Source organism: Electrona antarctica, assembly GCF_951216825.1.
Source record: "Electrona antarctica genome assembly, chromosome: 21".
NCBI classification, from domain to species: domain Eukaryota; kingdom Metazoa; phylum Chordata; class Actinopteri; order Myctophiformes; family Myctophidae; genus Electrona; species Electrona antarctica.
The window spans coordinates 26,323,603-26,334,425 of record NC_136802.1 but is presented as its reverse complement, the minus strand read 5'-3'; the positions used below and the strand labels follow the sequence as shown (position 1 = coordinate 26,334,425).

Below are 10,823 nucleotides of genomic sequence, written 5' to 3'. Positions count from 1 at the left end.
AATAATGGTTGGAAGTAGTTGCATGTTGCAAGGAGTTGCATGGTGGCCCTCTGGTGTGGTTTGGGCCTTAAGGATCACACATTTAGACGTCAGGTTTATAGAATGTATTCTAGGATCACACATTTAGAGGTTGAGTTTAATGGCTGGAGTGTATTCAGGGTTATATGGTTAAAAAGGTCAGAATTATTTTTGAAAAATGCCGTTTTCAATATCGCCATTCTAAAACGTCCATGTCATGTGTTTTATAGACGTTGCAGTTGATTATTTTAAAATGATTATTTGTCGGCATTGTTAGACATATAATAGACATATAATAGACCTACTGTGTAATTCCATGAAGACTATACAAATTGTATTCTTTTTTATTTGTCACCTGACTGTCTCTCTCTCTCTCTCTCTCTCTCTCTCTCGCTCTCTCTCGCTCTCTCTCTCTCTCTCTCTCTCGCTCTCTCTCTCGCTCTCTCTCTCGCTCTCTCTCACGCTCTCTCTCTCTCTCTCTCTCTCTCTCTCTCTCTCTCTCTCTCTCTCTCTCTCTCTCTCAATCTCAGGTACACCAAGTTAAAATTGCAGGTTAATCAAGATGGGAAAATACCAGTGAAAAAGTGAGATACACACACACACACACACACACACACACACACACACACACACACACACACACACACACACATTATTACAAAACATACATTAACCACTTCAGCCCTATATACATTTTGGCCATTTGAAAATAGCAGATCTACAAGCTCACTGAGCTTTCAAAAGATTTGTATGCAAGTTGTGAAATGGGACATTCTGCATAATGAGTACTTTCTACTTTTGGTACTTTAAGTACATTTTGATACTAATACGTAGGTATTGATACATTTGATTGATACATTTACTCAAGTAAAAAGGTTTGAGTACTTTTTCCACCACTACACTGATACATCTGTCTGTCTGTCTGTCTGTCTGTCTGTCTGTCTGTCTGTCTGTCTGTCTGTCTGTCTGTCTCCTAGCATATTAAAGATGTTCTCAGATAAGAGGCGAGTGGAGACGACTCTGGAACAGTGCGGGATTGTCAACAAGGTAAGGACCATCACAGTGTCTTCTCTGTCAATCAATCAATCAATCAATCTGGCACAGATTGAAACGGAAACATCTTTATTGTCACATCACAGTAAAAGTAAAAATGTGGGTGAAATTCATTTTTTGTGCATAGTTCCCATCGTGTTGTTTCTTGGAAAAATAACACGATGGGAACCATTATGCACATATATGAATTTCACCCACCTTTTTACTTGTAATTGCCTTGTGGTTAGAGTGTCCGCCCTGAAACTGGGAGGTCGGGGGTTCGATCCCCGGCCGGGTCATACCAAAGACTGTAAAAATGGGACCCAATGCCTCCCTGCTTGGCACTCAGCATCAATGGGTTGGATTGGCGGTCAAATCAACTAATGATTCCAGAGCGCAGCGCACACTGCGGCTCACCGCTCCAAGAGATGGGTCAAATGCGGAGAACAAATTTCACAGCAGTAACGTGTGTGTGACTAATCGTACGACTTTGACTTTGATTGTATAGTATTGTCTGTCTTTAAATGTCTGGTTGAATTGAATACACAGGAAGGAGCTTAATGGAAACAAGCCCGAGTTATCCTTTTAGCATTGTTTTCTATCTGTGCCACTGTGCCTTTTTCAGTTAAAGTATCCATCGTCATTGTGTGTGTGCGTGCGTGCGTGTGTGCGCGCGCGTGTGTGTGTGTGTGCGTGTGCGTGTGCGTGTGCGTGTGTGTGTGTGTGTGTGTGTGTGTGTGTGTGTGTGTGTGTGTGTGTGTGTGTGTGTGTGTGTGTGTGTGTGTGTGTGTGTGTGTGTGTGTGTGTGTGTGTGTGTGTGTGTGTGTGTGTGTGTGCGCAGACAGAGGGCATCAAGCCAGACGACTTCACGTGGGAAGCCTTCCAGAGGTTTCTGGAAACTCTGTGTCTCAGACCCGAGACCCAGAGCATCTTTGAAGAGATGTGAGTACGCACCACACCCCTACTCCCTCTAGAGGAGATATCACACACCACACCCCTACTAGGTTTTACTTATTTTATATCCATAATAATAAATCTTTCCCTTAAAAAACTTGCACTATCCACAAGTTTCTCACACATGTATTTGCTAAATAGTTACTGTATCGACTTCAAATCATTGAATCGTATCGTATCGCCATAATGAACGAGACGTATCGTATCACTGTTAAAATGTATCGTTACACCCCTAGCACGCAGCCATTCACTTCCTGGTTTACGGGCCAACGATCTTCCTTATTTACTCTGAATCTACGGCGCTGTCCATGGTTTTGATCAGAACGGCGATGGTCTGTCTTAATTTCTGACTTCATCATGCATCTCGTTTAGAATATTAACACTTCTAAAGAGAGATCAGACTTACTAGCGCAAGGTAGTAATGGAAGATTTCACCTTCCGGTTTTGGGGGGAAATGGAAGGCAGGACTTTTCAGAGTAAAATCTGTCTCATCTGCTTGGCACTCAAGTGCCTTTTTTCTGGAAAAACTTCCACGGCAAAGAAGTGTTAATATTTAATGGCCTAATTGCAATTATTTTAGATATTTAAGATACAAAAATTACTTGGAACTTATTCTTTCGGTCATGACCCCACGCGTGTGTGTGTGCGTGTGTGCGTGTGCATGTGCGTGTGCGTGGGGAAGCGTCAGTGTTGATTTTGTCGACTAATAGTATGACAAAAAATGTCCGTCGACTACCTTTTTTCACTGACGTGTGTGTGTGTGTGTGTGTGTGTGTGTGTGTGTGTGTGTGTGTGTGTGTGTGTGTGTGTGTGTGTGTGTGTGTGTGTGTGTGTGTGTGTGTGTGTGTGTGTGTGTGTGTGTGTGTGTGTGTGTGTGTGTGTGTGTGTGTGTGTGTGTGTGTGTGTGTGTGTGTGTGTGTGTGTGTGTGTGTGTGTGTGTCCCCCACAGTGGCTCTAAGAGGAAGCCCCTGATGTCTCTGGACCAGCTCATGGACTTAATCAACCGCCAGCAGAGAGACTCCCGTCTCAACGAGGTGCTCTACCCTCCGCTCAAACGAGAGCAGATCCGCACGGTCATGGAGAGCTACGAGACCAACATCTCCCAGCTGGAGAGAGGTGCGTGTGTGTGTGTTCACATTAGCGATTCACAACATTTTAACTAAATTATTTCAGTTTGCGATTTCTTTAAACACATTTTTTGATATTACTCCTCCAGATTCTGTCCAAAAATCCTGCAAATCGTTACACAGTATCTCTATAGTCATGTGTTAAAGACGGATCTGTCCGATATTTCATATTCCATCCTAATTGGCTAACATTGTCTTTCAAAGTTTGCTGGATTGGCCCGTTTTGAACAAAAAGCCTCAAATCATGAACGCAGCGTGCAATTTACGTGAAATCTTTCACAGACTTTCCTACTAGGCTGAAGAATATATCCCACCCTTTTCACATTGGCCTGTTATAGCGCCACCAACAGGTGGACTTTTGCAAAACACATTTTTGGAACAAAATGGCTCAAATCATCCAATTGCCATCCAAGGCGTAAGAAGAAATGGCACCCTTTTCACATTGGCCTATTATAGCGCCACCAAGAGGCCACAACCTGACCATTGTTCATTCATATAGACCTACTGTGTAATTCCATGAAGACTATACAAATTGTAATTGATTTTTTTATTCGTCACCTGACTCTCTCTCTCTCTCTCTCTCTTTCTTTCTCTCTCTCTCCTTTCCAGACCAGATCAGTCTGCTGGGGTTCAGTAGGTATTTGGGAGGAGATGAGAACACCATTGTTCCTCCAGAGAGACTGGACATCATCGACGACATGAACCAACCTCTGTCCCACTACTTTATAAACTCCTCCCACAATACCTACCTCACAGGTGTGTGTGTGTGTGTGTGTGTGTGTGTGTGTGTGTGTGTGTGTGTGTGTGTGTGTGTGTGTGTGTGTGTGTGTGTGTGTGTGTGTGTGTGTGTGTGTGTGTGTGTGTGTGTGTGTGTGTGTGTGTGTGTGTGTGTGTGTGTGTGTGTGTGTGTGTGTGTGTGTGTGTGTGTCCATGCTTTTCTCACAATTGGAAAAACTTACTGTTTACTGAAAGTAAACAGTGACACTAGTTTGATTCACTGGTCCACTGTCAAATTCAGTTGTACAAAAAAACCTGCCGGGTGAGTGTAGTGAATGATAAGGAGACGTTGCAGGACAACAGGCAGTAGCTGTGTGGGGTGAGTTTAGTGAATGATAAGGAGAGGTTACAGGACAACAGGCAGTAGCTGTGTGGGGTGAGTGTAGTGAATGATAAGGAGACGTTGCAGGACAACTGGCAGTAGCTGTGTGGGGTGAGTGTAGTGAATGATAAGGGGATTTTGCAGGGCAACAGGCAGTAGCTGCGCATCGATAATGACGTCAAACTGTGTGTGTGTGTGCGTCTCCACAGCGGGTCAGATCACGGGTCTGTCGACGGTGGAGATGTACAGGCAGGTGTTGCTGACGGGCTGTCGCTGCATCGAGCTGGACTGTTGGCCGGGACGCCTGCCCGACGAGGAGCCTTACATCACGCACGGCTTCACCATGACCACCGATATCCCCTTTAAGGTCAGTTATAGACCACCCACATCCCCTTTAAGGTCAGTTATAGACCACCCACATCCCCTTTAAGGTCAGTACCTTGACCACCCACATACTCTATAACTTTTAAGTTTACTGCCAAAGAGGACTTTTATCTTTTTTTGTTTATTTTATTGATCCAGTGAGATCGCTGTCCAGAGTAGACCACCGTCTAACAGCGTCTCCGTTGCTAGGCGATCACTAAACAGGAAATGGTCTGTCAATGAAACAGTTCCCCTCTGTTCACTAATGTTAACTGAAATTTTAAAACAATTTAACAAATGAGTTAAGATTAGTTAGACCTTTTAAGGTTAGTTTGATCATTCATTCATTCATTCATTCATTCATTCATTCATTCATTCATCCACACACACACACACACACACACACACACACACACACACACACACACACTCTAATCTTACCTGTGTGTGTGCGTGCTTGCAGGAGGTGATTGAAGCGATAGCAGAGAGTGCGTTCAAGACCTCTTCCTACCCTCTCATCCTCTCCTTTGAAAACCATGTGGACTCGTACGTATACTGTGCGTGTGTGTGTGTGCGTGCGTGTGTGCGTGCGTGCATATACCCTTTTTGACGTTGAACTGCTGCCAATGTCTTCAGATTGTCAGAATGTCTTCTCTCTCTCTCTCTCTCTCTCAGGGCGAAGCAACAGGCTAAGATGGCAGAATACTGTAGGACCATCTTTGGAGACGCTCTGCTTATTGACCCACTGGAGAAATACCCGGTATGACGCGCACGCACACACACACGCACGCACGCACGCCTACAGGATCATTTTAAGAGCTTCTAGTTCTTCCACTAATTGAACGTCCTCCCGGTGGGGGCTGAGTCAGGTGAGTCAGTAGGATACAATAGCAGTGACAACACACAAAGCGAAAGGTGTTCCTTCTCAATCTCTCTATTCCCCCCCCCCCCCTCTCTCTCTCTCTGTCTCTCTCCCCCCCCCCAGCTGCTCCCGGCCCAGCCCCTCCCCTCCCCCCAGGAGCTGATGGGGAGGATCCTGGTCAAGAACAAGAAGAAACATCACCACCACAGACCGTCCAGCGGGGGCAGCATACGACGCCGAGACCTGGAGGAGATGTCCTCGCCTACTAACGGTACCAATACAAAGTCAAAGTCGTACGATTAGTCACACACGTTACCGCAGTGACATTTGACCCATCTCTTGGAGCGGTGAGCCGCAGCATGTGCCACGCTCTGGAATCATTTGTTGATTTGACCCCCAATTCAACCCATTAATGCTGAATGCCAAGCAGGGAGGCATTGGGTCTCATTTTTACAGTCTTTGGTATGACCCGGCCGGGGATCGAACCCCGACCTCCCAGTTTCAGGGCAGATACTAACCACAAGGCCACTGTCTCCAACACACATGTGGTGTAGGAGAGGGGAAGGACCAAGCACAGAGCCCTGGGGGACACCCCCGGTCAATGAAGTACTGTATGCAAGGGATATACTGTAAGGGGTCATTAGTATTTTACTAGTAATTTACTGGGTGTTTTCTTGTCCATGAATCACCCCGGACGGGTTTGATACTCAATAATGACCCGCTTATCACACGGCTAGTTAACACCATGGAGGCCCGGGGCGGAAATCTCCGTCAAGTTCAAGGTCATGGTCAAGTGCCCAAGCCGAAGATTGATAAATAGGACGGAGATTAATGATATCAAAACCGATCGCTTCGCTCCACAGCCTAGGAGCGCTTGTTGCCCATTCCGATCACGTGTCAAACAGTGACACGTCATCGAAAATGTTCCCTGCCTGTTTAGCTGACGAAAACGAAAATCTTAAAACGATAATATCATAACTCCCGATCTAAATCCCGATCTAAATCATCCCGTCTAATTCTGAAAAAAGATCCTGTGTTTGACGGCCTTCTGCGGTCCAGTCGCTAGTCACGATAGATTTATTATTACCTCCCGTTGTCGATCGACTCTAGAGTGGTGTGGCTATTGTTAGCTGCTACACAGACATGCACACCAACTTCCGGTGTGCCGGTAAAAGTGGTCCGGGCGCTATAAATGATGGGCACATGGATTAAATGGATTAAATAGTTCCGGGCAAGCAAGGTGTTAACATTCATACATTGACCCAAAAGTAACAAAATGAAGGATGTCATTCCTTACGGTAATGAAAGCATTCCATTAATACCGAAAGTGTTCCAGTAAACAACGGGAAGTGTTGTTCAAATAGAATAAATTTTTGGTCACGGTATCGTCTATTTCTCACTTCAAATGTTTCCAAAAACATTGTGATTGATTGATAAGATTATGGCATGTTTTGCGGCGCAGATTCTTTTTGTTCAGTGTCTTGTTATAGTTTTGTTATAGTATTACTCAAAGTGTTTAATGTAGCACTGCTCTGTTTATTTGATTGTTTTATCTTGATTGTTCTGTTCCACTTTTGCTTTGGCAATGTGAACTATGTTTTCTCATGCCAATAAAGCTCCTTTGAATTGAAATTGAATTGTGTGTTCTAGACTGCCCTCTGCTGGACGGCGAGGGAGAGCACATCTTGTCCAACGGAGAGGAGAAGCTGGCGGAGAGGATGATGAAGGACTCTGACCCTCGCAAGTCCATCGGTGAGTCTCCTTGATTCCTCCACACCAGTGTTGATTTTGACAGCACATTTTTTATTTTAGTTGTAGTCGCCTCTTGAATGGCTTTCATTTAGTTTTAGTCACATTTTAGTCACCTGGCATGTTTTAGTGTTGGTCTAGTTTTGGTCGACTAAATGTCATAAGATTTTAGTCGACTAAATATAAGATTTTAGTCGACTAAATCTACAGTTGATTTAGTCGATGTATTTTGGTGGGCCTTGATGCCGTTGTAATGGCTGATTTTACACTCGCTGAAAATAGCTGATCTACAAGCTCACAGGATGCGACTGGATCTCTTGTCCACTAGCCCCTTACTAACATTTTAGTCTAGTTTTTATTTGTCAATATATTTAGTCTTAGTTTTAGTCATCATAGCTTAGTTTTCATTTAGTTTCTATTTAGTTTTCGTCGAATTTAGTCGACGAACATTTTTCGTCATAGTTTTAGTCGATGAAATCAACACTGCTCCACGCGCCATGTACTCGAGTACTCAGTTAGTTTACACCGCTGACGGACGGGTTCTCGGTGCATGACGACTTTCTGTTTTTCGACCAATCAGGTGGAGAGGGGGAGAGCGAGGAAGACGAGGAAGACGAGCCCCTACCCGAGCTGAAGAAACCCAACTCTGACGAGGTATTGTTGTCGTAAATCAATGTCCTTACGTTGTCTCAATAGATGGTATTGTTGTTGTGAATGAATGTCCTTACGTTGTCTCAATAGATGGTATTGTTGTCGTAAATCAATGTCCTTACGTTGTCTGAGACTCTCAATAGATGGTATTGTTGTTGTGAATGAATGTCCTTACGTTATCTCAATAGATGGTATTGTTGTTGTAAATCAATGTCCTTACGTTGTCTCAATAGATGGTATTGTTGTCGTAAATCAATGTCCTTACGTTGTCTCAATAGATGGTATTGTTGTCGTAAATCAATGTCCTCACGGTGTCTCAATAGATGGTATTGTTGTCGTAAATCAATGTACTTACGTTGTCTCAATAGATGATATTGTTGTCGTAAATCAATGTCCTTACGTTGTCTCAATAGATGGTATTGTTGTCGTAAATCAATGTCTTTACGTTGTCTCAATAGATGGTATTGTTGTCGTAAATCAATGTCCTTACGTTCAGGGCACGGCCAGCAGTGAGTGCAATGCCACAGAGGAAATGTCCACTCTGGTCAACTACATAGAACCGGTCAAGTTCAAGACCTTCGAAGTGGCCACCAGTAAGTCTGCGAGTGAGCGTGTACGTGCGCGCCTGCAGAGTGTGTGTGTGTGTGTGTGTGCGTGTGCATGCTTAGTACTGAGTGACATACTTATAGAGGGTATATGCGCATGCATAAAGTCAATGGCAAATCGAGTGGCAAAGTGAGTGACAATGTGAATTAAAGGTTGTTTAAAGTAATTTCATGCAATCAGATAGGACTATCTGACTTTTCTGTTTGGATGTATGGGCTGTCAAGGCCAGAAAGTAGTTTTGCCACTCAGTAGGCGTTCCCGCATAACCTCCGGGTATGATGATGATGTCACGTGCATACGCTCTATTGTATCGTTAAGACATAATATAATGCCATGATTGTGTGAACGTAACCATGACTGTACATTTCATATTGTGCGTGTACGTGTCTCTCCTTGCGTCTTTCAGAAAGGAATAAATACTTTGAAATGTCGTCGTTTGTGGAGACTAAAGGCATGGACACACTGAAGAGCAACCCTATTGACTTTGTAGAGTATCCTTCACATAAATGTCACCGATCCCGCAAATGTGTGTACTCATCAACACACCCCACAGCGGGAATCGAACCCGAGACCTTCTAGCTGGGAGGTGACAGCACTACCGACTGTGCCACCGCACCCCGGGGCGACTGTGGCTCAAGAGGTAGAGCAGGTCGTCCAATGATCCATGGGTCGGCGGTTCGAATCCCGGCTCCTCCTGTCTACATGTCGAAGTGTCCTTGGGCAAGACACTGAACCCCAAATTGCTCCCGATGTGCTGGTTGGTACCTTGCATGGCTTCCGCCGCAATCGGTGTATGAATGTGTGTGTGAATGGGTGAATGTAATGCACAATGTAATGCACAATCTATGTAAAGCGCCTTGGATAAAGGCGCTATATAAATGCACCATTTACCATTTACCATTTACCATTTACCCCTTGTCACGTGTGTTATGTTCAGTAGCTGTTGAGTATGACAATATGACGATGATGATCCTTAACCTGTGTTGATTTTGACAGCAAATTTTTATGTTGGTTTCAGTCATAGTCTTTTGAATAGTTTTAATTTAGTCACATTTTAGTCACCTGGAATGTTTTAGTGTTAGTCTAGTTTTAGTCGACTAAATATCATACGATTTCAGTCGACTAAATCTACAGTTGATTTAGTCGACTAAAATGTATTTTGGTGGGCCTCGATGCCGTCGTAATAGCTGATTTTACACTTGCTGAAAAAGCCAGCAAGTGTAAAAGCCGATCTGCAAGCTCATTGTGAGCTTGTAGATCTGCTATTTTCAGCATGCAACCAAGTGTAAAATGACTTGTCTTGTCCACTAGTCCCTTCCTAACATTTCAGTCTAGTTTTTATTTGTTGATGAAATTGTCAAGTCTTAGTTTAATCAGCGTAGCTTATAGTTTTCATTTAGTTTTAATTTAGTTTCCGTCAGTGAAAAAAGGTAGTCGACAGACATTTTTCGTCATAGTGTTGTTAGTCAACACAAAATCAACAGCGTCCTTAACCCCAGCTGTTCAGATACAACAAGAAGCAGCTCAGTAGGATCTACCCTAAAGGAACCAGAGTGGACAGCTCCAACTACATGCCTCAGCTCTTCTGGAACGTAGGCTGCCAGATGGTGGCGCTGAACTTCCAGACACTCGGTAAGTGCCCCTTAAACCTGAGGACCAGATTCTACAAAAATGTCTTCTAAAATCATGACGGTTTTCTGAAAAACCCTATGTTTCTATGTCATTATAAGATTTGAGTTAACAACATTCGCTCTGAAAGAAAATAAATATTCAAAGATTTGTGCCACATTTTCACGATTTAAAAAAAATAGCAGATCTACAGGCTTGTAGCGCAGCACTCAGTGCCGCACTATGAGCTTGTAGATCTGCTATTTTTCACTAGCTAATGTATAACATAATACTGCTGAAAACGCAAAATCGGTTCCCGACTTCCGTCCTGAATGGGTTAACCTCTGGCGACTGGCATCTTGTTTAAAAATGTCCTTTTGTTCTGGCCTAGACTCCAAGGGGCCCTACAAAGGGCAGTAACTACGTTATTTTGAGACACCGACTCATTTGGCCTATTCCAAAGGTCAAATTAGCCATTCTTGATTTTGGGGATAAACAATTTCCTCAAGAACATGTATACAATTAGTGCAATATCACTTATATGCCAATATCTCATTTGACTGACCAGTTGAATCACTTTTAAACATTTTTTCAGTTCCGTTTGTGTTCGCAGTATAGGGCAAGATTACCCATATAAATTACATAATCTTTCTATTACTACTTATTGGCTTATTAACGGCTCGTTTAGTTTAAAGTGTGTCTATCCTCTCCTCACGGAAGCTATGAATGATGGCGGAGCATCACTACAGCATCT

General features: G+C 43.6%; 1 protein-coding gene across 1 annotated transcript in view; it reads left to right on the top strand.

Moving 5' to 3' along the window:
• The window catches only part of plcb3 (phospholipase C, beta 3 (phosphatidylinositol-specific)), a gene marked incomplete at its 5' end in the record, with an annotated part of 43,199 nt that overhangs the window by 15,512 nt on the left and 16,864 nt on the right, over positions 1 to 10,823 (top strand). Inside the window, 14 exons of the mRNA XM_079491299.1 lie at positions 549 to 602; positions 996 to 1,065; positions 1,892 to 1,992; positions 2,954 to 3,120; positions 3,741 to 3,887; positions 4,440 to 4,597; positions 5,057 to 5,139; positions 5,269 to 5,353; positions 5,579 to 5,726; positions 7,106 to 7,207; positions 7,785 to 7,858; positions 8,352 to 8,448; positions 8,868 to 8,952; positions 9,969 to 10,093. Of these exons, the coding sequence (XP_079347425.1) occupies positions 549 to 602; positions 996 to 1,065; positions 1,892 to 1,992; positions 2,954 to 3,120; positions 3,741 to 3,887; positions 4,440 to 4,597; positions 5,057 to 5,139; positions 5,269 to 5,353; positions 5,579 to 5,726; positions 7,106 to 7,207; positions 7,785 to 7,858; positions 8,352 to 8,448; positions 8,868 to 8,952; positions 9,969 to 10,093 (1,496 nt within the window). The remainder of the gene's footprint in view (positions 1 to 548; positions 603 to 995; positions 1,066 to 1,891; positions 1,993 to 2,953; positions 3,121 to 3,740; positions 3,888 to 4,439; positions 4,598 to 5,056; positions 5,140 to 5,268; positions 5,354 to 5,578; positions 5,727 to 7,105; positions 7,208 to 7,784; positions 7,859 to 8,351; positions 8,449 to 8,867; positions 8,953 to 9,968; positions 10,094 to 10,823) is intronic.